The 26,957-nt window shown below is 30.7% G+C and overlaps 1 protein-coding gene across 1 annotated transcript in view; it reads left to right on the top strand.

Annotated features, from left to right (window-relative positions):
• The window catches only part of raly (RALY heterogeneous nuclear ribonucleoprotein), a 98,715-nt gene extending 77,762 nt beyond the window's left edge, over positions 1–20,953 (top strand). Inside the window, exons 3-10 of the mRNA XM_051112430.1 lie at positions 1,992–2,271; positions 5,683–5,755; positions 7,519–7,566; positions 10,937–11,094; positions 11,483–11,596; positions 16,775–16,905; positions 17,112–17,156; positions 20,028–20,953. Of these exons, the coding sequence (XP_050968387.1) occupies positions 2,016–2,271; positions 5,683–5,755; positions 7,519–7,566; positions 10,937–11,094; positions 11,483–11,596; positions 16,775–16,905; positions 17,112–17,153 (822 nt within the window). The 5' untranslated portion in view covers positions 1,992–2,015 and the 3' untranslated portion in view covers positions 17,154–17,156; positions 20,028–20,953. The remainder of the gene's footprint in view (positions 1–1,991; positions 2,272–5,682; positions 5,756–7,518; positions 7,567–10,936; positions 11,095–11,482; positions 11,597–16,774; positions 16,906–17,111; positions 17,157–20,027) is intronic.
• Positions 20,954–26,957: the final 6,004 nt, after the last annotated feature.

Genomic DNA, 26,957 nt, shown 5'->3' with positions numbered 1-26,957 from the left:
TGCTGGTGTCAAGAGAGCTTTGATCACTTATTCATTAATTAGGCGATATATAGGTCAGGGCGTGTCTGTGTTCAGGATGATTCATAGGGTAATGTTTGCTCAAGGGCAAAATCAGCACCTTTCAGGCCCCAGATATACTGGAGGCCTATCTATTATGGCTCTCTGCGGATTGTCTGGCTTGGGAAGTAATTATATTACCTGACAGAGGATTTATAAAAATACATTTTAGGTGATTTATTATTATTATTTTAGAAGCTATAACATAACCTTTAATAATACAGGTAGTTAATATTGCGTATTGTTAATGTAGTAAATAATAATAATAAATAAAACTTGTTTATATAACTTGTTTTAGAGTTTATATAAATAATTTATATTTAATATTTTAAAATAAAATTAAATTTTTAATACAATTATAAATAATTAATATTGCTATTCAACAAGGCTGCATTAAATTGATTAAAGATGACAGTACATTTATAATGTATAATGCTACAATAAAAAATATATTTCAGTAGTAATTTACATTTTACAATGTTTTTTTTAGAATAATAGAAAAAAGAAAACTGTTATAGTAAGTAGTTAATGGTATGCGCTAATATTTCATGTAGTGTTTTTATTGCATTTTTTATTAATCTTACTGACCACAAACTTTTGAAAGGTGTAAGTTTAAATATTATGATAACATTATGTGTTTATTTAAATGTATATTTCTAATATAAATAATTTATGTTAAATATTTTTAAATAAAATTATGTTTATAATAATAATTATTAATATTGCTATTCAGCAAAGCTGAATTAAATTGATCAAAAGTGACAGTACATTTATGTATACTACAACAAAATATAATTTGGTAGTAATTTACATTTTATTTTACATTTGTTGATTTATTATTATTATTATAATATAAAAGTGATTTATTAATAATAATCATAATAATAATAACATAGAATTTGTAACATTTTTTTATAATACAGGTAATTAATATTAAAATAATAATAAATAATAAAACTTGTTTAAATAATTTGTTTTAGAGTGTATATAAATAGTTTACCAGAATATAAATAATTTATATTAAGTATGTTTAAATAAAATAAAGTTTTTAATATTTATTATTAATATTGGTATTTAGCAATGCTGTATTAAATTGATCAAAAGTGACAGTACATTTATAATGTATAGTGCTACAATTATATATATTTTAGTAGTCATTTACATTTTTATTTTTTTTAAATAACAGAAATATTTAAAATATTAAAATTAGAAAACAGTTATTTTAATAATAGTATGTAATACTGCATTTAGTGTTTTTATTGTATTTTGTATTAATCTTACTGACCCCAAACTTGTGAAAGGTGTATGTTTATATATATGTTTATTTAAATGTATTTGTAAAGTAATTTATTATTATTATAGAATTAGTCTTTTTTAAAATAATACAGGTAATTAATATTGCTTATTGTTAATGTAGTAAATAATAATAATAATAATAATAATAATAATAAAAATAAAATTGTTTTTTAGAGTTTATATAAATAACTTACCAGAATATAAATTATTTATATGAAGTATTTTTTAAAGTTAAGTTTTTTATAATTACTTAAATAATTATAAATAATGATTTTAAGGTCATGTTATTAATAATAAATACCAATAATGCACATTTTTACTAATAATAATTATGAATATAATTAATCATAATATTAATTATTATTTAAATTAGTTACAAATGAACAGTTTGTCATTTGAATTTGTTGACAATTAACTATTTATCTTTTATTTCTGTATTTCTGTTGTCGCCATTTATAAAAGCAAGCGATTTTACGAAGTTAATGTAAGTTTAATCACTGAAGTCAACTTTTCTGCACAATTGATCTATTTTTGTCTGTTTCAGAAATATGGTTTTGTTCATTTCACAGTACCTAGAATCTACCTAAGTATACAGCTATTGTTCTAAACTCCTGTGATCTGTTTTTTTTTTTTCCCAGATTGCTGTTCACATTTGAACCAAGATGTCGCTGAAAGTCCAGACGAGCAACATTACCAACAAAAATGACCCCAAATCGATCAACTCGCGCGTGTTTATCGGCAACCTGAACACAGCGGTGGTGAAAAAGAGCGACGTCGAGACCATCTTCTCCAAATACGGCCGAGTGCTGGGCTGCTCGGTTCACAAAGGCTACGCCTTCGTTCAGTACGCCAACGAGAGACACGCTCGCGGAGCCGTCATCGGAGAAAACGGACGCGTGCTTGCTGGACAGACCCTCGGTGAGTTGAACAAGAATATGAATCTGTATCCCATCTGAATAACGTCTCTCCAAGGTTAAATAAAGTGCACAACACTTGCCGTAGGAGCAAACTGACTTTTTAAGCGCCCCGTAGAGTGTTTGGTTGACTGCTGCCAAGAGCGAGCCCCGTGACACCGAAGCAGTTAAGATTAATATCTATTGATGACAGTTTCCTGCGGCCATCACTGTGACGGGGTCAAAGCGAGGTCAATATAGTGCAGTGCGAGTAGATCAACATTATAAGGAGGCCAATGTGACATCAGCACTATTCTCCGCTCTTCAGGGTTCTTGACCTCAGTGAATTTTAAGTTTGTATTGAGCCTTTTCATGTAGTTGTTGAACACTTGTACTGTGATAAAAGTAGGGCACTCACTAGAGGGTATTCTGTTAGCATGCACTATGCCAGGAGATCAGTGTGCATATGTTTGGAATGAAATAATAGCACACTGATTACTGGATACTGGATAACTGCCAACTATACTTTAAAAATAGTTTGGGAAATAGTATGTATGCAATGCCAAACATTTCAGACAGTAATGTGATGCCTTGCAGAAACATCATTTTTAATGACCTATCATTTTTAATTCTCTATATATCATTTTTAATCAATCTAAATGTAATAAATTATAGATTTCTGTAATATTTATTGTTATTACTATTTTTGTTATGTTTATATGTCGTAAAAAAAAATATATATATTTATATAAATATATTATTTAATACAAATTTTATACTATTATTTACTGTTAAAATAATTTACTATTATATTTATACTATTAAAATCTCTATTAAAAATAATTACTTAACATTTTTATTCAAATTTGTAATGACAATAATAATAGTAATAATAATTTATATGGTAATAATTGTTGCTATTTACGCACAGCAAAAATAGTAATAACAAAATATAATTAATATTATTATATAATTAAATATAATGAAAATTAAATTTATTATTATTACTATTTAATTATATTTATATACTATAAAATAAAGATTTATTTATTTATATAATTATTAATTGATAAAATTATTCATTTATTTAATACTAATTTTATACTATTATTTACTGGATACAAACAATTACTTAACATTTTTAATTACAATTTTTAATAATAAAAATAATAATAATAATAATACAGTAAATTTATATGGTAATAATAATGTTAGTTGTTGCTATTTATGTACAGCAAAAATAATAATAATGTTAGTTGTTGCTATTTATGTACAGCAAAAATAAAATAATAAAATATAATTAATATTATATAATTTAAAACACAGATAATTTAAATAATTAAAATGTAAATAATTATAGATTTCAGTAATATTTATTATTATTACTATTTTGTTATATTTATATACCAGAAAAATTGATTAATTTATTTATATAATTATTAATTGATAAAATCATTTTTATTTATATAATACTAATTTTATACTATTAATTACTTGTACAGCTTACTGTTTTTTAATCAGTCAAAAACAATTAAATTTTTAATTAAATTTTATAATAATAATATAGTAAATGTATATGCTAATTATAATAATATTTGCTGCTGCTGTTTTGCTATGTAATAAAATAAATAATAATAAATATAGTTGTTTGTAAATAATATAATAAAAGAATAAAAATAATAAAATATAATTAATATTATACAATTTATTTATATATATATATTTTATTTATTTTAAAAACTATTACTTAATTTTTAATTAATATTATTATTACATAATTCAACTTTGTAATAATAATAATATAGTAAATTTATATCATAATAAGAATTGTTGTTATTGTTGTTTGTTTACAGCAAAAAAAATAATATTATTATATTATATTATATTATATAAATAAAAATATAGAAACTTTAAATAATTATAATAATAATTATAATATTAGAATAATATGTATTTATTTAAAAACAAATAATTAAGCAAGTCCATAGAGAAATGTTAATAGTCCAAAAATAAATGTTAATAGTTCTACAGTTGCTATTATGGTTCAGCCATTGCTCTGAAAATGAAAAGTCAAGTTGAGTGTGCTTAACTGTGTGATATAGTATTCTGTGTGCAGTATGCTTTGTTGTACACTTCACATTTTGCCATACACACTATTTTACTGGAAACCGCAAGAGTGATATTGTAGTATGTCATTCTAAACATAGCCTTAGTGTTCAGACAGACTCACTACAGACTAATAAACAATTCCTTTCGTGCCCTACAGTACACACCAGCCAGTTTCCGTCAAGTCTATATACAGTATGTATGTCTTTAGCGTGTGCCACTTCAGATGAATTACACACAGTCAACGTGGGGTCGTATTATCAAGGCGCTATTTCAGTTATCAAGTCGTTTTAATCCTCGTCATACCAGCCAATAATGGTGCGTCCTCTACGAGGTGACCTCTAGACACTGATTGGTTTCTCAGCTGTGCCGGTATCCGGGCAACCGACGGCCGATGCCCCGCCCCCCCTCAGATAAATGAGGAACAGGACAGGTGTGTCAGCGGCAGGTGTTCGTGTCACGCTGAGGACATCAGACAGTTGTTCATTTGCTCGCTTCCACCTTTTATGTCTCTATCTCTCTGGCCGCGCCGTCCCGTCTTTGCCTCGATTTAGTTCGATCTCTGTCTCCTTCGCTTCCAATCTTTGTTTCCCCGTCTCTCGTTTGCCCTCTAGCCCTCCGCAGCTGCTTGATGACATACGTGTTTTTTTCGGCGGTCAGATTAGCCGCTGTTTCGCGCTCCACGGAGCCTTTGGCTTCCACTTGACAGCCCCGGTGACCTGTCAGTCACACGGCCCCGCTCGTTCCCCACTGGCCAATCAGTCCCGGAGCTGAAGGGAAATCATCACGGCTGACATCTCTCCCTCAAACCCTGGCGCGTCTCGCTGTCTCAAAGCTCGCTTGAGTGTTGGAAATATGAAATGGGGTGACAGAGCCATGTCTTCCATTGCTTCGCGGCGATCCATTATTCTCTTTCTGCTTCTCCTCCTGTCATTGCTGTTATAAAGTGGAAGCCGAGGAGGCTCTGGAGGCTGAGGTGTGGGGAAGAGAGCAGACGCCGGTGCGTTCTGGCCCGGTTGAGTGGGTGTCGAGTGCCCTCTGGTGGACGCGTAGAGCATGTGGTTATGCAAATTAGAGCACTCCCACTTCACGACAAGTGTCCGTAATGTCAGTGCACCGTGATAATTACAGAGTCATTAGATAACAGCCTCAAGTGTACCCGGTAACGTACAATTATCAAAGAGCTGCAGATGTCACTTTGGAAGGCTTCCTCCGTCTGTCATTGTTTAATACGCATGTCAGATAATTACTCTGTGCGCTTTTTCAAATCTGCATTTTTTAAGTCAAAATGAAACTTTGGATTGAATGTGTTTTCCACTTCTGTTCACAGATATTAACATGGCAGGTGAACCCAAACCCAACAGGCCTAAAGGACTAAAGAGAACCGCAGCAACATTATACAGGTGATTGCAGAACAAATTTAATACGAGTAGAGTGTGTTATTGTTTATGTTTTCCCTACCAGTCAAAAGTGTTTGAACAGTAAGATTTTAAATGTTTTTTTTTTTAAAGAAGTCTCTTCTGCCCACTAAGCCTGCATTTATTTGATCCAAAGTACAGCAAAACCAGTACAATTGTTAAATATTTTGTGAAATGTTTTCTATTTGAATATATTTTAAAATGTAATTTATTGATCAAATCTGAATTTTTAGCATCACTGCTCGTCTTCAGTGTCACATGATCCTTCAGAAATCATTCTAATATGCTGATTTGTTGTTCAAAAAACATTATTATTATTATTATTTCAAGTTTCTTTGATGAATAGAAAGATCTGAAGATCAGCAATAAATAAAATCTGAAATAAAAAGCTTTTGTAACATTATACACTATACTATTCAAAAGCTCAGAGTCTGTACCTTTTTATAAGGAAAGAAATGATAGAAATGAATAGTTTTATTTAGCAAGGGCGCTTTAAATTGATCAAAAGTGAAAGACTTTTACGATGTTACAAAAAAATTTCTGATTCAGATAAATGCTGTTCTTCTGAACTTTAAAAAAATTATACTCTGCTGTTTTCAACATAATAATGTTTTTTGAGCAGCAAATCGGAATATTAGAATGATTTCTGAAGGATCGTGACTGGAGTAATGATGCTAAAAATTCAGCTTTGAAATCACAGGAATAAATTACATTTTAAAATATATTCAAATAGAAAACTGCTATTTTACATAGTAAAAATATTTCAAAATTTTACTGTTTTTGCTGTACTTTGGATCAAGTAAATACAGGCTTGGTGAGCAGAAGAGACCTCTTAAAAAATACATTAAAATCATACTGTTCAAAAGCTATTGACTGGTAGTGTAGCTTGCAACACATTTAGATGCTGTATGGAAAAGACTGGGGTAAGTTGTCACATGTGTCATAACAGTGGTTTGATGTTCCTCTTACCTTTTCCAGCTTTTGTTTTTCATGTTTTATCATTTTCACTGTTTAAATATTAAGAAAGTCTTTTGAATAGTGTATAGTACATTTTAAAGTTAAAATACACTAGCATTCCAAAGTTTCGGGGTCAATAATTCTCTGCAAGGATGCATTAAATGGAAAAAGTATGCGAAATGACATTTATGTTACGAAAAATTCTATTTCAAAGACACTTTGTGTTTTTGATTTTTCTGTTCATCAAAGAGCCATAAAATATTATGGTTTATAGAAAACCATGCAGCTCAACTGTTTTTAACATTGGTTATAATAATAAATGTTTGTTGAGCAGCAAATCCGCATATTAGAATGATTTCTGAAGGATCATGTGACACTTAAGACTGGAGTAATGATGCTGAAAATCCAGCTTTGCATCACAGGAATGAATTACTGTTTTAAAATAGAAACATATGTTTGTAAAACATTTGGAACAGTAGTGTGTTCTAGTGGCTTTTATATTTTAGATTAACTTTGTTTTTTCAAATAAAAATATCATTTTCAGATGTGTAAATCACAAGCTCGCACTGTGACAACTTGCCCCATATACAGTAGTGTGGCATGTAGTGTGTATCTTTTTCCTTTTCAATAATGGTGAAAATGTTTAATCGCTTTTTATCTAGTGAAAACTTCATAGTATCAGAGTTAAAATTGACTGGAAGTTGCTTCGGCCTCTGTTGAAATGCCTTTTTTTTTTTTTTTTTAATCACTTATATTTAAAATTATGTCTTTTTTTTGTTTACTCCCTGCAGTGGTTATGATTTTGACTATGATTACTACAGAGATGACTTCTATGACAGGTGAGTCCATGATTTTGCACAAATGATTTTGTTGAAATATAGGAAATGCACCAAAGTTACATCCAGAATGCATAAACCATATATATATATATATATTATTTTTTTATTTATTTATTTATTTTTTTTACACAGCAGGGTATATAATAGTGCTAAATACTACTACTACTACTACTAATAATAATAATAATAATTTTTTTTTTTTTTTTTTAAACCAATACCTGTATTAAATAGATTCTGCAGCCACTGAACGTTATATTGGGAAGCCATCAATTAACATTCAGTGTATATATTATCACACTTCTCTTTCTTTTTTATGAACAATATGATCATCTTTGGGATCAGTAAGATTCAAAAATACTATAAGAACGGTAATATTGCAAAATATTTTTACAATTTAAAGCAACTATGTTCTACTTGAATATATTTTAAAATGTAATTTATTCCTGGGATGCAAAGCTGAATTTTCAGCATCATTCACGTCTTCAGTGTCACATGATTTTCAGAAATCGTTCTAATATGCTGATGCTCAAAAAAACATTTCTTATTTTCAACATTGCAAACAGTTGTGCTGTAGAAACCTTGAACAGATGAACAGAAAGATCAAAAGAATGATTTGAAATGTACACTTTTGTAACATTATAATTAACTTTACTGCTACTTTTAATGGATTATTATTATATCAAGATAAAATACCTTTGACTGCTTGTGACTGCTGTATAAAATCATCCAAAAAAGCTTGTCAGTGTCACACTAAAGGCATTTATTAAAGAAAAACCCACTGATTGAGTACGAACGCACCTTTCGCTCGTGCCGAAATCGACTGACCTGAACCCGTAAGCCAGCATTCAGGCTTTATACGGAGGGGTTTTTAGTGCAGTAACCCAGCAGTGACTCCTAATGAAGTCAGGCACAGCGTTTTCTCTCGAGCACGTCTCTTCCTGTCATAATACGTTTTCTCACAACTTGGCAGAATGTAAAGGAACTCTCATAAAAACACTCACACACAGCTGTAAGCTGCAGAAAGAAAGACGGAGGGAAAAAATATGCGTTTCACAAGAACTCCCTCCACGACCCGTTAAGCAAACTTTGGCTGGGCGAGCGCGCGCTTGGCCGGCGTCCCTTTTCGGTAGCTATGGAAACCCTGCTGCGAGACTCAGCTGGACGTACTTGTTTGCAGATGTAAGGGATATTGCGTCCATATGATGAGCTGACATGTTTATTGATATCTCTCTTGTGATCTCTGCTCCCTGACTTACAGCCGTCTTAGGGCGACGCTGACTCCAGTCGATATTTTACAGCAAACGTATCCAATAATTTAGATCTCTAGGATTGCGGATCAGTCGGCGAAGCCGCGTAGATGGCATGTGGGAAGCCAGCTGGTTGCTTTTAGGTTCCTGTCTGGGCAGCAGACTTGCTTCTCTTTGAAGGCCAAAGTATCTTCTTCTCTCACTTCATTCATGCCACATCACCTCCTTCATCCCTGACAAGCAGAGCTCTAGGACTCACTCGGATCGCAAACTATTTGCTTTTGGCCTGCTTTCAGCTCATTTGGACACAATGCAAAAACGTATGCCGACGGTTTATGATTCTCCTTTGAGTCGGCTGCATCTCCCGCTCTGTTTATGAGGAGGTGATGGAAAGCAGGTATGCTCTGAAAAGATGCCACTTTACTCTTGCTTTCCCCAACAATGCATGCGCACACTTCTACAACTGATGGGCAAAATCTGATCAAGGCTTAACAACACAAAGAATTTACCAAGCAAGTGAGATGACCTTACAAAAAGTAAAAAAAAAAAAGTGTTATTTGGTGTTGTTTATATATTTTTATGGTATTTCTTAATATGCATTAACATTTAGTCATTTAGCAGATGCTTTTATTCAAAGCGACTTACAAACGAGGACAAGAGAAGCAATCGAACCAACAAAAGAACAATAATATTTAATTGCTGTGACGAGTCTCGGTTAGTCTAACGCACTGAATGTAGCACTTTTTTTTTTGAGTAAATAAAAAGTAAACATGTAGATGGAATAAAAAGAGAATAGAGAACGCTAGTGTTAGAGGATCAATTTTGTAATACTTTGAATTGGCTTATTTTTATATTTTTAGTTTTTATTTAATTTCTTCGTTTTTTTTATTTCTATTAAGCTTTATATTTTAAATTTAGTTATTTTAGTAATTAAAATGTGAAGCATTTAAAAAAAATTTTCATCTAATATTTATATTTTTATTTTATTTCATATTTATCTCAATGTTTAATTTTAGCTTTAGTAAACAATAACAACAATGGATAACAAGTGTTTTGAAAAAAGTATTAAATATACAAAGTAAAAGTATAGAAGTATTAGTTATACATTTATTTAAAAAAATATTTTATTATAATTAGCCTATTTACTTTTTCTAAATTTCTTTTAACATGCTGAATATTTAGAGTTCTTTTTTAAATAATAGTTTTATATTTCTGACATCACATATGTTGGGTTGGTGGTCATATTTTCATTTTTAGTTTTAGTAATATTATTAATTAAAATGTAAAATGTTTATCATTTTCACTTGTTTTTAAAGTTTTCATCTTCTGTTTATTTTATTTCATATTTATCTCAATATTTGAAAACAATTTGTGATAATTTTAGTTTTAGTAAACAATAACAACAATGGATAAGTGTTTTGTAATTACTTTTAAGATGCTGAAATTTTTTAATTAGTTTTTTTTTGATAAATGGTTTTATATTTCTGACATCACTATATTGGTGGTCATATTTTCATATTTTTGTTTTAGAACTTTTAGTATTGAAGTATTAAAATACAATGTGTTTGACTTTCATTTTACGTTGTTACAGTTTTTCAACTTTTCGTTCAGTTTTTTTTTCATATTTATCTCAGTTATTGAACTTTTTTTTTTTTTTTTTTTAGTAATTTTAGTTTTTGTAAACAATAACAATGGATAAGAAGTGTTTTGAAAAAGTAATAAATATAGTAAGTAAAATATAAAAGTATTAAGTGTACATTTATTAAAATTATTTTTTTATTTTATTATAATTAGCCTATATATTTTCTAAAATTCTTTTAACATGCCGAATTTTTTTAGTTTTTTTTTTTTAAACACAATGTTTTTAGATTAGACATCACATAAGTTAGATTGGTTGTCATATTTTAAGAATATGTCACTGAAAACTAACATATGTTGACCACTTATCTGAACATTGTGGAGAAATGTAGCCCTAAATAAATTGTTTTTAGAAAAAAAAAAGAAAAGCATAAAATGAAAAGTCACAAACACTGCAGTTTCTTGGGCGTGACCTATAAACTCACTGATAGAAGTCATGTGGTTGCATGAAGCAGTTTGCGTCTTATGTCTCTTTCTGTCTCCAGACTGTTTGAGTACCGAGGCAGAGTATCGCCGGTGCCAAGAGCGGTTCCAGTAAAGCGCCCCCGTGTGGCAGTGCCGGTCGTCCGCAGGGTGAAGTCATTACCTGTCAAACTCCTGACCAGATCCACTATACTTCCCAACAGCTCTGTCAAACACAAGTGTAAGTTCAGTTTCTTTATTTTGTACCAGTTTTCTTGATTTTGCCATGTTACTGACTTATACATACACATGTTAAATGCTAAAACATCAAAAGATCCTTAAAATGCACTGATCTTTAAGCACACCGAGATGATTTATGGACTGCTTGAACTCTTGAACCGGCCTTTAGACCACTGACAGATTACCATGCCAGATTTAGGATTTAGGATGTTTGTAATACAGCAGCAAAGGAACCTTTTGTCTTGGGCAGTGCTTTATTATAGTTCCCCCTACCAAATATCAGCGCATTGCTTTTATTTCTGGTTTTGGTTTTATGGCTATATATAAATCTGATTTATTAATCTACAACATTGTGTTCTTTTGTAAACCTTGTGTGTACATGTGAGCAGTGAAATCAACCGAGCTGCAAGCCATCAAGTCAGAACTGACGCAGATCAAGTCCAACATCGACGCACTGCTGGGACGTCTTGACCAGATCACAGAGGACAAATACTGTGCCACAGGTGTGATGTTATGTGTCATGTATCTAGACATCTGTTATACACACTAATATTTATTTATTTATTTATTTATGGCTAATGAAATTAAATTATTCAGCAAGAATGCATTAAATTGATCAAAGGTAAGACAAAAGATTTCTAGTTCAAATAAATGTTTTTTTTCTTCAAAGAATCTTAAATTTTTAATTAATAAAATAAAAATGAAAGAAAAAGTGAGATTGTGCTGCCTTCTACTTTAATTTTGGATACGATTAATCATGACTATTTTATTTGACAGCACTAATAATATTGTTTTACATTTTATTTGTGCTGCTTAATACTTTTTATTTTATATGCGATTAATAGCATTTAATCAGTTTGACTGCACTAATAATTAGGGCTGTTCGTTTTCTGAAAATTTTGGGTTCAAGTTTGATTCCTGGTTCATTTTTTTTTCGATTCTTGTTGTTGTTTTTTTTTGATTGGAGGAACCTAATTTTGCCATGAGTGTAGGATATACATGTCTTAGAAAGTAGCCTTATCAAAATATGAAGCTTTAATTTTTTTTTTTTAAATTATGATAAATTTCTGCATTTAAATTTTACTGCATTGCCCATGAAATTAGTCACAGCCCACAGCGCAGCAGTGGACATGTGTTTATTGCATGAACTGAACAATGCATGCATAGTTCAGCTCAATGATGTTAACTTCAACAGTATGTTTTGCACAAAATTAACAAACTGTACACAAACAAAATAAGCAGAACATTAACAGCAACACTGATATGTGAGCTCAAGGTTTATCTGTCAATCAGATGCGCTCTCGGCCACTGTGCTCGATGTTTCAGAATTATCATTGGCTGATAGAAAAGTTAAGAAATAGCATTTTTTTTTAAAAAGATAGAAATAGGATCAGTACCCTCCAGTACATCATGATCTATTCTGTCGTGCAGCACTCAAAATTGGGAACAATATAAGCCATTTCCACCGTAAAATAACAAATAACTTCTGAATCGTTTTTGAACTGGTTCATTAAAACGATCTATCCGAAAGAACCTTTTCGTGGAAACGAATCAGACTTCTAATCACTATTAGCGAGCAAGAGGCAAATTAATGGATGCTCAACAGAAGGGTGCATCCTCAAACTCAGACGAGCTATATATATATACACTACCGTTCAAAAGTTTGGGGTCAGTACATTTTTATTGTTTCTTTTTTTTTTTTTTTAAAGAAATGAATACTTTTATTCACCAAGGATGTATTAAGTTAATAATTAAAAGTTTATTAAAAGTTAATAATAAATAATTTACATTGTTATAACATATTTATATTTTGAATAAACACTGTACTTTTTAAACTTGTTATTCATGAAAGAATCCTGAAAAAAAAAAAAAATTACAGGTTCCAAAAAATATTTGGCAGCACAACTGTTGATATTATCCAACATTGATCATTCTAATAATAAATCCGCATATTAGAATGATTTCTGAAGGATCATGTGACACTTAAGACTGGAGTAACAGCTGATAAAAATTCAGCTTTTCATCACAGGAATAAATTCTATTTTAAAGTATGTTAAAATAAAAAACATTATTTTATATTGTAAAAACATTTTGCAATATTACTGTTTTTTTTTTTGTTGTTTTTTTTTAATCAAATAAATGCAGCCTTGATGAGCATAAGAGACTACTTTAAAGGCTATTACAAGTCTTACTGACCCCAAACTTTTGAACGGTAGTGTATATATAATAAAATACAGTACGCACACAATTTTAGCCTGGTTGTTTGACGATAAATCAAGGTTGTATTCTATTAGAGACGATTTCGTCAGTATATGCCTATTATGCTTTCCTCTCAGTAATTATTTTTGGAGAAAAGCTTTCAAAGTGTTTTTTTTTTAATAATATGGAGCAGTTTACTCTCAAACACACCCAGCAAAACGCTGACTCGGCACAGCACCACCACTGTCACACAACCCATTCACGGTTCAACACTTTTACGGCTCAGTGGCTCCAATCCAACTTTGCAGATTTGTCCCTCTGTTTCACATCAGCGGTCAATTTGACAAGCATTACCGCAGAATACGCTTCCCACGTTTATTTACACACGGAAACCAGCTTCGTTCTCCTTCATCGTCTGTCTATGAATTGTTATGATGTGGCTAATGGTTTGTGGCTAATCAATGGTGATGTCCCCCAGAGTGAAGCACATTTCTGTGCATGTATGCAAGTGTTGCTGACTGTTGAGGATGAAACGCTTTAAAAGCCCACATGAGGGAGGAAAGTCGACTAGCACTTACTCTGGCCTTCTTGCTTTTCAACTGGGCTGAAGTGTAAATCAAAGCAAGCTCCAAGTGTTTCTTTACATTGGCAAGGCTTTTTCACATGTCTGCTCATGAAATGTGTCCCTGCAGAGGTGTCTTGGTTGTTTAGGATGTGAGAATTTGGACCGTGGTTCACCCAATGCTGAGAAAACGGATAATCCCTAACATATACTGACATACTCAACGTGTTATGTAGTGGAAAGAGAGAGTGTTACTTCAGTACAATATCTGAAATCGCTCACAGCATCTTTAACTCTGTAAAGCCTGCTATATCATGTTTGATATGCGAAAAAAAATCTAAATTATTAACATATCACAACTTTTCGGAAAAACTTGTGCACATCTACTACATACCTTCTGCCCTCTGATTGATATTTGATACTTTTTAGCAAGTAAAAATGAATGAAATCAAAATGAATAGTAAACTTCAAAAACAACTGCAAAGAAAATAGAAAATATCACATTTAAATGTGAAATTCTGAAGCAGAAAGACTGAAATAGCCTAGTATTTTCTTGTAAAATATCCTTTAACAATATTGGTTTTATTATTTACAACAAAATAATTTTTTGTGTAAAAATTACAGTTCATAATTGTAAACATGTCCACATACAGGTCGTGATTTTTAACAAAGTAACTTTTATTTTGTTAGCAAAATTTTAAGATGAACATTTCCTGAACTGAAGAAAGCAACTTGTGTTTTCTTGATTATCAATTAAGGCTATCAATTTAACCTGTTAATCTAATTAATTAGTTAGGGGTAAAAAACTGATAACTAATTACTAAACGAATCTGTGTTTTAAACGAATCAGATGAACCAATAATTCAAAAGCCAATTCATAGAGTAATTTATCTAATTCCTGAATGAATCTGCTGTTTGAACGACTCAGATTAATGAAGGAATGCATGAATGAATTAATCATTAAGACATTTACCGCCACTTACTGGCAGTTTTAATGTCTCATTTGGAGTATTATTTCATTAAAAAATTTTCACATGCACGTATTAATAACAAATTTTGAAAAATAAAAATAATTAAGTGGATAGCATTTGTATGATAAATGTGTAATAATGTGTTAGTAAATGTTCAAATAAACATTAAAATTAATAAATGCTGTAGAAGTATTGTTCACTCTTAGTTCATGTTGACTAAATTAGTTAACTATTTTTAACTAATGAACCTTATTGTGAAGTGTTACTAACATTTTTAATCGATTGACAAACCTATTATCAATATTTAATTTTTTAGAAAAATCATCAGTTGCATCAAATCAGGTTTTTGAGGAATTTCTCAATCATCATTGTTGTATATCATTATATGTTTTGCCCCTCACAGTAGTAATACAGCTTTGATCATAAACCCAAGCATTTAAATTGCATCTTCCTAAGATATACACTGGTCAACATTTGAAGTGCATCAAAACCTTTTATCAAAGTTGTCCTAAAATCAAAACAATACCCGTTCTTGTCTTAGAACAACTCTGAAGAACCTGTTTTGATCCACTTCAAATGTTGACTACAATATAATTGTGAGATATACAGTGACAACTGATATTTATGTGCATTTTAAGTATCTCCTATACTGTTATAAAGATCTCATTTATTTACATTACAAGAACTGCAGAATTTCATCTTTCTTCTTGGCCATATAAATATTAACATCTGTACCGAATTGAATGTTTTTCCTTCGTACGTGCTTCTGAATAAAATTCTTGAGTATGAGCTTTATGTAACCCTGGATCACGAAACCAGACATAAGGGTCAATTTTTCAAAATTGAGATTTATACATCATCTAAAAGCTAAATAAATAAGCTTTTTTGATAGGATAGGACAATATTTAGTTGAGATACAACTATCTGAAAACCTGGAATCTGAGGGTGCAAAAAAAATCAAACTATTGAGAAAATCATCTTTAAAGTTGCCCAAATAAAGTTCTTAACAATGTATATTACCAATCAAAAATTACGTTTTCATATATGTACAGTAAGAATTTTACAAAATATCTTCATGGAACATGATCTTTACTTAATTTCCTAATGATTTTTGCCATTAAAGAAAAATCAATAGTTTTGACCCATACAATGTATTTTTGGCTATTGCAACAAATATACCCCAGCGACTTAAGACTGGTTTTGTGGTCCAGGGTCACATATTCCTAAAATATCATACTATATGCGCTTAAAGTATCAAATTTGATGCTCAAAAACATGTATGCAAATGCTAATTTTTTTTTAGATTTAAAATAATTACATTTTCAGACTATTATTTTATGTTTCAGGCATTACAGGGTTAAAAAAACCTGATGACAAGTTAAAGCACCAGTTATATAAAAACACTCTTCCCCATATAGCTTAAAGGGTTAGTTCACCCAAAAATGAAAAGTCTGGGATTAATTACTGACCCTCATGTCGTTCCATATGACCTTTTTTTTCATCTTCAGAACACAAATGAAGATATTTTTGATGAAATCTGAGAGCTTTCTGACCCTGCATGGACGGCAACGCAACTAATGTGTTCAACCATGAAGTATGTGTGTTGAATGAAGTTATTTTTATTTTCTTTGCGCACAAAAAGTATTCTTGTAGCTTCAAAACATTACGGTTGAACCATGTTATGGACTATTTTATCGATGTCCCTGCTACCTTTCTGGGCCTTAAACGTGTCAGTCGCATTGCTGTTTATACAGGGTCAGAAAGCTCTCGGATTTCATAAAAAAATATCTTCATTTGTGTTTTGAAGATGAAGGAAGGTCTTACGGGTTCAGAACGACATGAGGGTGAGTAATTAATGACAGAATTTTCATTTTTGGATCAACCTTTAATTGCAGTTGAGTACGTAAATCTATATAAACCTAAACGTATGTCTGTCTGTCTGTATGCAGAGTTTCAGAAAGCAGATGAAATGAAGAGCGAACTGTCTCAGGACGACTCGGGCTCGGAGTCAGAGGAACTGCAGCACAGTGATGTGGAGGAGGGCGAGGAGCACACACACGAGGAGTGTGACGAAGACATGGTAAGAGATGTATGGAAGACGTTTATATGAGAAATGGAAATGATACTGTAAGATCAGAAGACCAGAGACTATAAGAGTAGGGAATTTGTTCTTAAAAACAACATGACATATTAGTTTATAAATCTTTAAACGCTCACACATTGTACCATATGAATGTTAAAGTTTACAGTCTCCTAAAAATGATTTATTTTCTCTTCTCTCTACAGGAAAACAATCACATATCTGAAATGGATTCCATTCTTCAATAAAAGGCAAGAACTCAGAGCTGGGACAATGGCTTTTCGCATCACGTTGATAATTCAAACCATGAGATATTTTAAGTTTCTAATCAAGATTGTTCTTCATCCACAAAACGGACTGTAAGAATGTTAGGGAGTACAAACCACTAAATCTGGTTCACAGGGTAATTCATTCAGTTCAATTTGCTGTCCCTAAAGATACATTAAGCGTGACAGCAGGACTTGACTGGTGAGGACTTTTGAGTGTTGTTGTTGGGGTTTTTTTTTTTTTTTCAAAGATGTGGCATTGTCAGTATTTTTTTTAAATGTTCTTAAAATAAGTGCTGAATTTATTGGATAAAAAATGCAGTAAAACAGTGAAATATTATTAGAATTTAAAATAACTGATTTCCATTTTAATATATTTTAAAATGAAATTTATTCCTGTGACAGTTTCACAAAAATAATTAAACTGAGTAATCTCAAGCTAAATGCTTTTTGCACTGTAAATGCACATGTACTGTATATGTTCATAAACTGACTGGACAGACCAAAATACATTTTTGTAAATTTTCCAGCGGTCAAGGAAGAGAACACTGCTGGTATTTGCAAATGTCAGAAGAGTTTGGTTCTGATCTGAGAATTATTTTAGCATTGCTTTATCAGGTCCGTCTTTGGTGGTCCGAGCGAGTTTCACGTACAGCGCCATCCCCGTCTGTGACCTATGAGCATAAAGTTTATCAAAATGAAGGGAAATTGCTGTGGTTATTATTATTAATCTGTTTTCAAGGTGTAGCAGCTCAACTTCTGCTGTTTCAGTATAAACACTGCCATATGTTTGGCTACATAAACCCACAGGACAATGTGCAATCTGATGGCGGTTTCCACCTGATCCTTCTGTGTGTTGTTTGTGGATCACCGCTCTGTTTGTCTGACTAATCTGCCTGACCACACTCTTACTGCCACCACTAACAGAGCTTCCGCCCTCCTCTTATTCTACCAGCTGCAGATGCCCTGAAAGGCCAAATCAAAGTTAACATCACATTGAGCACAAATTAGTTATTGGTCCCACTTGCCTCTATGAATCTGCATCGGGACTCTTTCAGAGGTACTTTACAATAGCTGTCATGCTTGTCGTTGAATCTCACAAAATAACACCCTGGTCATATTCAAAAGAAGAAAGAAATTATATTTTGCATTAGGAAAATTAAGCCTATGTTTAGGATATTTTTGCATCATTGCATTACTTTCAGAACAAGTAAGCACATTTGTCTGCCCAAACTATGTATTAGAAATGTTGCCTTGGCAATAAGCTGAAATTAGATGAATTTTAATATTAAATTATATTTTATTTCAAGTAATATATATATATATATATATATATATATACTATATAAATATTATATACATATCAGAGTTATTATATTTAACTAAATCCAAAACCATAATTAAAAAAAAAAATCTATTACTTGATAGAACTAAAATAAACTAGATAAACTTTTTAAAAGATAAAACCAACAAAAAAGACAACACAAAATTACTATTTTAGTATTTTACTTTAAAATTATAATGTATGTATATGTATATGTGTTAGAAATATTATAAATATATTTTTATAAAAAAATACTTTTCAGAATTGTATCACTTAGCTTGACTTGAACCAGTAAAATGACTAAAGTTAAAATAAAAAAAAAAAAAAAAAAAAATAGACAAAAAGATAAAACTAATAAAATGTAACACAACTTACTAAAACTTTAAAATTAGTAACTTGGTGACACATGCATATATAGTATGTAAATAGTACATCTGGGTTATTAAAGTTAATCTAAAACCATAATATATATACTTATACATACATACATACATGCATACATATATATATATATATGGAAAAAATTAATTTAATTAAATACTTTAATACTAAAATTCATCTAATTTCAGCTAATTCACAACATTTCTCATTTTTATTTAGTTTGTTTTGAAACAATAAAATAAAAAAGACAATAAAAAAAATACAGCATGTGTGCGCATATGGGTTATTATAGTTAACTAAATCTGAAACCATAAAAAAATGTATTACTTGAAATAAAATATACTGTAATATTACATTTTATCTAATTTCAGTTCATTGCAACATTTCTCATTTTCTTTTAGTTTGGTTAGAAGCAGTAAAATAACTAAAACTGAAATAAAAATGAATCAAATCAAAAGATCAAAAAGATCTAAATAGATATATAAACATTATAGAAATATATATTTAAAATAATATAGAATTCTGAATTCTTTTTTACAAAAGATACTTTTCAAATTTCAACAGTGAGAATTGTCAAAAATGTTGTCACAAGGAAAAAAAAAGTTCTCCTATAGTTCTTGACAGGTTTTGTGAGATTCATTCACATGGTTTCATGGTTTTGCGGTTCAGTGAATGCAGTGATTTGGATCAGTGAGTGCATAAGGAGACTAAAACATCTTGAAAGTCAGATAACACTCGTTCTGGACCATAGAGAACTTCATGTTCCCCGTTTAGAAAAGCTTAATCGATTTCACACTCTCTGAGTGGTAATTGGTGCAATAAAAGGTGAAAGATACCAGAGACTTTCAAAAGACCATTTAGTCCGTTTGGGTCGTACTTTCTGTAAATTTACTACGATATATTGATTTCTGACAGTGTTTTTTTATACGTTTCTGTATTAGCTGTCTTTGAATTTCAACAAAGCGTACTTTTATATTGGGTTTGTAGCTTTAAAGGCAGTTGAGGAAGAATAAAACCACATCAACTATTGACTGAGATCCAGCAAGCTCTTTTGATTTCAGCCCCCCGCCTTTGCGCGTCTCTTGTCATAGCTGTTTTTCTCCACTATCACATCTTAATGCTCGTCTTCCTTTTTTGTGTATTCATTACAGCAGGGAGTTGGAAGACACTGTCAACTGGAAACTTTTTTAATACCACAGACTCAGCGGGAAGACACTGAAACCAATAGGCGCCGTCAAACTCCAGCATCAGCTGTCAACGAGACGGACAGCTAAACTAGCTGTTTGGTAGGAGGAGGGGACGTCCCCTAAACCAGGAATCCATTACAAAAAGGCCACAGTTCCAGAGAGCAACAACATCACACACGCGACAACAGAAGGGGATCAATTTCACAGACGTTCTGCATTCATGCTCCCCGCAAAACACTATTAACATGCATTTTTTTTCTACACATTTGGGCGCCTCATATGTAAATAGCCTCATCCTATTTCCGTCCTTCCTTCTTTCATGTCTGTTCGTGCTTTTTGGGAAATGTTTTTCATTTTATTTATATGCCAGTCGGGATCAGAAAGGTTGGCTATTTTTAATTACACGTGCATATTTCTTCTGCTTGCACTTTCGAGACTGCAAGAGATATTTACAGATGTAAATAAACTATGATGACTTGTGAAACGTCTTTCTTCATGCGTTTAAATGTTGCCCGCTTGGAATGCTAATACATTGGCTAATCTTTGTCGAATATACTCTTTTCCTTTAAGACAAGAGATTTATTCAGACTAGATTTGCCACTTCTTGAAATACAGGCACAACTCGCTTTGAGGTCTGGATGGGAGAGAACGTTCAGTCTGTAGTAGAAAGACTGAAAAAAAGAAGCCACAAACGACAATCACTGAAGTCCAAAACATTTAAAAGAACACCACAATTGCCTCATTAGAAAGAGCAGATCCAGTGGATGCTGTTGATACAATTAGTAGTAAAACTGAGTCTGTTTTCTAAATGCATGTTTTCTTCTTTTCATTTGTTTCTTTTTCTAAAATTGAATTCATAATGTTTAATAAGACTGTCATAATTAGACATTCTGGTTAAAACGACATACTTTTAATCTGCTTATAAAAACCTTCAATTCTTTTTTTTCTAAATTTAGACTTTTTTTCACTTACTAGAAAAACTATTTAAAATGTCTGAATTGTGAAATAATGATCTTTTTTCTCAGAATTGATTTTATATTACAATTCTGACTTTTTTCTCAGAATGTGTGCAAATCTAAGGAAAAGGTCAAAATTTTGAGATAAACTCAACATTGCAATTAAACTTATAATATAAACTTTGGGGGATTTACCTCACAATTAACTTTAAAAAAATAAAAACGTTTTTTTCTTCTCTTTCCTTCCTTCCTTTCTTTAGTTTTTTAAATTTAGTCTGCATATAAAAACCTTAATTTATTTTGTTCCACAAAAAAAAATTGTGGAAACTAGTTTCTGCCACAGCAAAAATAAATAAATAAAAAATAAAATAAAATAATAATAATACATACATACATAAATATTTGCAACTTTTTATCTTACTTTTTTTTTTTATATAAACTCATAATTCTGAAGTCTGAATTGTGAAATCATGACCTTTTCTCTCAGAATGTGTGAGGAAAAATCTAAGGAAAAAGCCAGAATCACTGAGGTCCAAAACATTTAAAAGAACACCACAATTGCCTCATTAGAAAGAGCAGATCCGGTGAATGCTCTTGATACAATTAGTAGTAAAGTTGAGTCTGTTTTCTAAATGCATGTTATAGATCTTATTGTGAACAATTCATACATGCACGTTTTCTTATTTTCTTTTGTTACTTTCTTTTTCTAAAATTGAATTCATAATGTTTAATAAGATAATAATTGGACATTCTGGTTAAAACAACATACTTTTAATCTGCTTATAAAAACCTTAAATTCTTTTGTGTTTCGCAAAAAAAAAAGTTTTGAAGTTGGCCTCCACCACACAAAGTTTTTTTCCTCGCTATTCAGAGTTTATAGCTCAAAATAGAGACTTTTTTTTCATTCACTTACTAAAAAAAACAATTTGAAATATCTGAATTGTGAAATGATCTTTTTTCTCAGAATTGATTTTATATCACAATTCTGACTTTTTTCTCAGAATGTGTGAAATTCTAAGGAAAAGGTCAGAATTTTGAGATAAACTCAACATTGCAATTAAACTTATAAACTTGCAATTCTGAAGTCAGATTTGTGGGATTTACCTCACATTAACTTTTTAAAAAATGCTTTTCTTTTCCTTCCTTTCTTTCTTTCTTCTTTTTTTTTATTTTTAATTCTACTAGTTCATAATGTTTAATCAGAATGTCATAATTGGACCTTCTGGTTAAAACTTCATTCTTCATTCTTCATCCTTTTTCATAGACGTATGAATAATAGTTAATTTAGTCTGCATATAAAAACCTTTTATCTCACAATCAAATTATTTTGTTCCGCAAAAGAAAAATTGTGGAAGCTAGTTTCTGCCACAGCAAAAAATAAAATAAAAAATCAATAAATAACAGTAATAAACAAATTATTTTTTTCTTATAATTCTTTTTTTTTTTCCAAAACTCTTTCTTGCTATTGAGTTTAAAACTGTCACTTACTAGACAAAAAGTCAAAAAAGCAATATATAAACTCATAATTCTGAAAAATCTGAATTGTGAAATAATGATCTTTTTTCTCAGAATTGATTTTATATCACAATTCTGACTTTTTCCCTCAGAATGTGTGCAAATCTAAGGAAAAAGACAGAACTGTGAGATTCACAATGACCTTTTAGAATACATTTACTTTTTTCTTTTCTTTATTTTCCTTCCTTTTTTTTCATAATATTTAATGTCATAATTGGACCTTCTGGTTAAAACGTCATACTTTTTTAGAGATGTATGACTTATATTTAATTTAGTCTGCATATAAAAACGTTAAATTATTTCATGTTCCCGAAAAAAAGAAAAATTGTGGAAACTAGTTTCTGCCACAGCAAATAAAATAACATAAAATAAAATAAAATAATACATACATTTTTTTATCTTACTATTTTTTTTTAAACTTTTTCTTGCTATTCTGAAAAAACTTTTTTCTTTCAATTACTAGACAAGAAGTCAGAAAGCAAGATATAAATAATTATGAAAAGTCTGAATTGTGAAATCATGACCTTTTCTCTCAGAATGTGTGCAAATCTAAGGAAAAAGCCAGAATCACTGAGGTCCAAAACATTTAAAAGAACACCACAATTGCCTCATTAGAAAGAGCAGATCCGGTGGGTGCTGTTCATACAGTTAGGAGTAAAGTTGAGCTTCCTCCAAGTAGGCCTGAGTCTGTTTTTTTAAATGCGTGTTATAAATCTTATTGTGAACAATTCATAAATGCATGTTTTCTACTTCTTCTTCTTTCCTTTTGTTTCTTTGTTTTTTAAAATTGACTTCATAATGTTTAATCAGACTGTCATAATTGGACTTTCTGGTTAAGACAATACTTTTTAATTTAACCTGCCTATAAAAATCCTTAAATTCTTTTGATTCTCGCAAAAGAAAAAGTGTGGGGGGAAAGGTAATAGCAACTTTTTATCTCACAAAATCTTCAAATTATTTTCTTTTTTTTTCAAAACTTTTTTCGATATTCTGAGCTTATAACTCAAAATTGAGACTTCTGAAAAGTCTGAATTATGAACTTTTTCCCAGAATGTGTGCAAATCTAAAGAAAAAGTCAGAATTAATAATAAAAAGATAACAAAAAAAAAATCTGAAAGGTCTGAATTGTGAGATAATGATCTTTTTTCTCCGAATTGATTTCATATGACAATCCATCATTTGTTTCCTCTGAATGTGTGCAATTCTAAGGAAAAAGCCAGAATTTGGAGATAAACTCAGAATTGCAAGATATAAACTTTAAAGATAAAAACTGTGAAATAGTCACATTATCTTTAAAAAAAACTTTATTTTCTTTTTTTTCTTTTGTTTTCCTCTATATTATAATCCACTATATCATAATTGGACCTTCTGGTTAAAACTACTACTACTACTTGTGTTCAGAGACGTATGACTAATATTTAATTTAGTCTGCATATAAAAACCTTAAATTATTTAAATAATAATAAAAGAAAAAGTGTGTAAGCTAGGTTCTGCCAAAGTTTTTTCCACAGTTTACAGTTTTTTCCCCAAACACTTTTTATCATTATTCTCATTATATACCTCAAAATCAAGACTTTTTTTTCTTTCACTTACTAGAAAAAAATCAATTCCTAAAAGTCTGAATGTGAGATAATGATCTTTTTTCTCAAAATGAATTTTTGTAATCACAATTTTGACTTTGTTTCTCAGAATGTTAGCAATTTTTAGGGAAAAGCCATAATTTTCAGATAAATTCAGAACTACACCTTGCAATTCTAAACTCAGAATTGTGATTTGGTCACAGTTACCTTTAAAAAAAACGTTTTTTCTCTTTTCGTTTCCTTCATTTGTTTAGTTTTTTTGTTTGTTTGTTTGTTTTGTTTTGTTTTGTTTTATTGAGTTCATAATGTTTAATACTGTAGTTAAAACTATATACTTTTTCAGAGACGTATGGCTAATAATTATTTTAGTCTGCATATATAAAAACCTTAAAATATTTAGTGTTTCACAAAAGAAAAATATGGAAGCTAGTTTCGAATTATTATTTTTTTTTTTTCAAAACTTTTTCTCCCTATTGTGTTTATATCTCAAAAATGAGACTTTTTTCGTTCAGTTACTAAATTATACAAGTCTGAAAAGTCTGAATCGGGAGATAAGGATTTTTTTTATTTTTTTTTAAGAATTTATTTTCTATCACAATTCTTGCTGTTTTCTCAGAGTGTGTGCCATTCTATAATAAGATATAAGCTTGCAATTCTGAAGTGAGAATTTTCTTTGTTTTTCACTTCCAAACTTTTTCCCTTTTCTTTTATTTTCTTTTCCTTTCTTTCTTTTTTTTTAATGAATTTATAATGTTTAATCTGAATGTCATAATTGTACCTTCTGGTTAAAAATACAGGCTTAAGATAAACTCAGAATTGTGATATAAAACCTTAAATTATTTTATGTTTCACAAAAGAAACAGTTCCCGCCACAGCAAAAAAAATAATAAATCTAATAATATATATATATTTTTTATCTTACAATTCTTTTTTTCTTGATATTCTGAGTTTATATCTCACAATTAAAAAAAAAAATTTCACTTACAAGACAAAAAGTCAGAAATCAAAAGATACTCATAATTCACAAAAATCTGAATTGTGAAATTTTATTTTACTCAGAACTGATTTTATATACTTTTTTCTCAGAATGTTTGCAGTTCTAAGAAACGATCTTGCAATGCTGAAGTCAGATAACTACCTTTTACAAAAAAAAAAAAGTGAATTGCCAGATAAACTCAAAATTGCAAGGAAAAAAACTTTTTTTCGTAATTGCGAGTTTTTACAGTATATAGAATTACAAAAAAAAAAGTCTGAAGCATTAAATAAAAAGTCACGATTACCTGTTTTATTTTTTTTGTGGCAGAATAGTCTTCCACAGGAAAGTCATAGAGGTTTGGAACATGTAAATGATGACAGAATTTGAATTTTCGGGTGAACTATTGGGTGGAGTATTAATATAATGGCTGTTTACGCAATGTGCCTCTGAGTATATAGAAAACAGTTATTAAGACATCATTTTAGAAATTGTTATATATGAGTGGTTGGGATTTTGCATGTGATTTACAGTATCTGACATCCAGGCTGTTTAAACATAAGAACGCCCCCTATAATTAATGACAATGCAGAGAAATATCTGAATCAGTTCAAGGCATTAAGCATGTCAAGACTCAAACATCTGGCAACAAATAAACAACTAAATTCAGCTAAAACATTTTGGCATCAGCTACGGATTTAAAGTTCAGCTTTGGACACATAGATCTGCGTTGCAGCCAGACGGACTTTACTTTTATTGCACTCCAACCCATTTCCTCCCATGCAGCAGAGACGGCCATATCCGGGTCAGTCAAGAAACCATGCTCATTATTCATCCCCATGTCACCTTGTAAGTGAGTGATGTAGGATGTTAACCAGAAGCCGCTGCTGTGACTCTCCTTCCAGTCCCTGGAGCCAGTAATGCCTTTAATCACGACCAAAACACAAAAGCTGTATGGATGGAACTACTTTAACACACAAAAAAATAACTGAAAATAGCCAGGTACAGCAACAGATGGCAATTAATGCAGAACTTGCATTAGGAAGCAATTTAGCAATTTTACTGGTGCTAGTGATTTCTCCACAACAAGAGAAGAAAAGGACTTCACACAACATCCTTCAACATACTTGATGTGGTGCGAAATATGGACTGTGTGCACTGATGAGGGTTGTGTTTCATATTTACTCTTTACCAATGTGTTTTGCTCCGGGATGACTGACTGACTGACTGACTGACTGACACATCAAACTCTCATTCGGCTGTCACTTTGGGCAGTCGCATAAACAAGTGTGTTGGTTTACAGAAAGAGGCCCACGGCGCTGAGGGTGTTTGGGTTAGAGTATCACATGTATAGGAATACACTGGAATGCTGGGTGTCAGAATAACATTCCTTGATTTATGTCAGTGGGATTTTGAGGCTCTATGGAGCTTAAACAGCCAAAGGCTGGATTCATTTGGACCGAGGCTACAGCTATGACTCTCTTACAAAAGCATCATTTTGTTCACATTTTTCAGCAAAATGATCATTTCTGGACAATTTTATTTTAAGCATGAAACGCCCATAATACGCTTTATTAATGTTATGATTTTTTGCTAACATTCTATGATAAATTAGTAGGCTGTTTTAGAGAAAAATTAGGCTTTGCTTAGAGGAATATTCTGGAAAAACACAATAATGTCCTAATGAGGAAAAAAAAAAAAAAAAAATCTAGACAAAAATGCATTTAAAAATTCAAAGAAATTAACTTTTAAAAACTTTCAAAAATGTTTTTAAATGGCAAATATTTTAAATATTTTTACAAATAATTGTGACCCTGGCCAACAAGTCATAGATGTCAGTTTTTCAAAATTAAGATTTATGCATTATCTG

This window comes from Labeo rohita, chromosome 6, assembly GCF_022985175.1.
Source record: "Labeo rohita strain BAU-BD-2019 chromosome 6, IGBB_LRoh.1.0, whole genome shotgun sequence".
Classification (NCBI taxonomy): Eukaryota; Metazoa; Chordata; class Actinopteri; order Cypriniformes; family Cyprinidae; genus Labeo; species Labeo rohita.
This window is presented reverse-complemented; position numbering and strand designations above follow the sequence as displayed.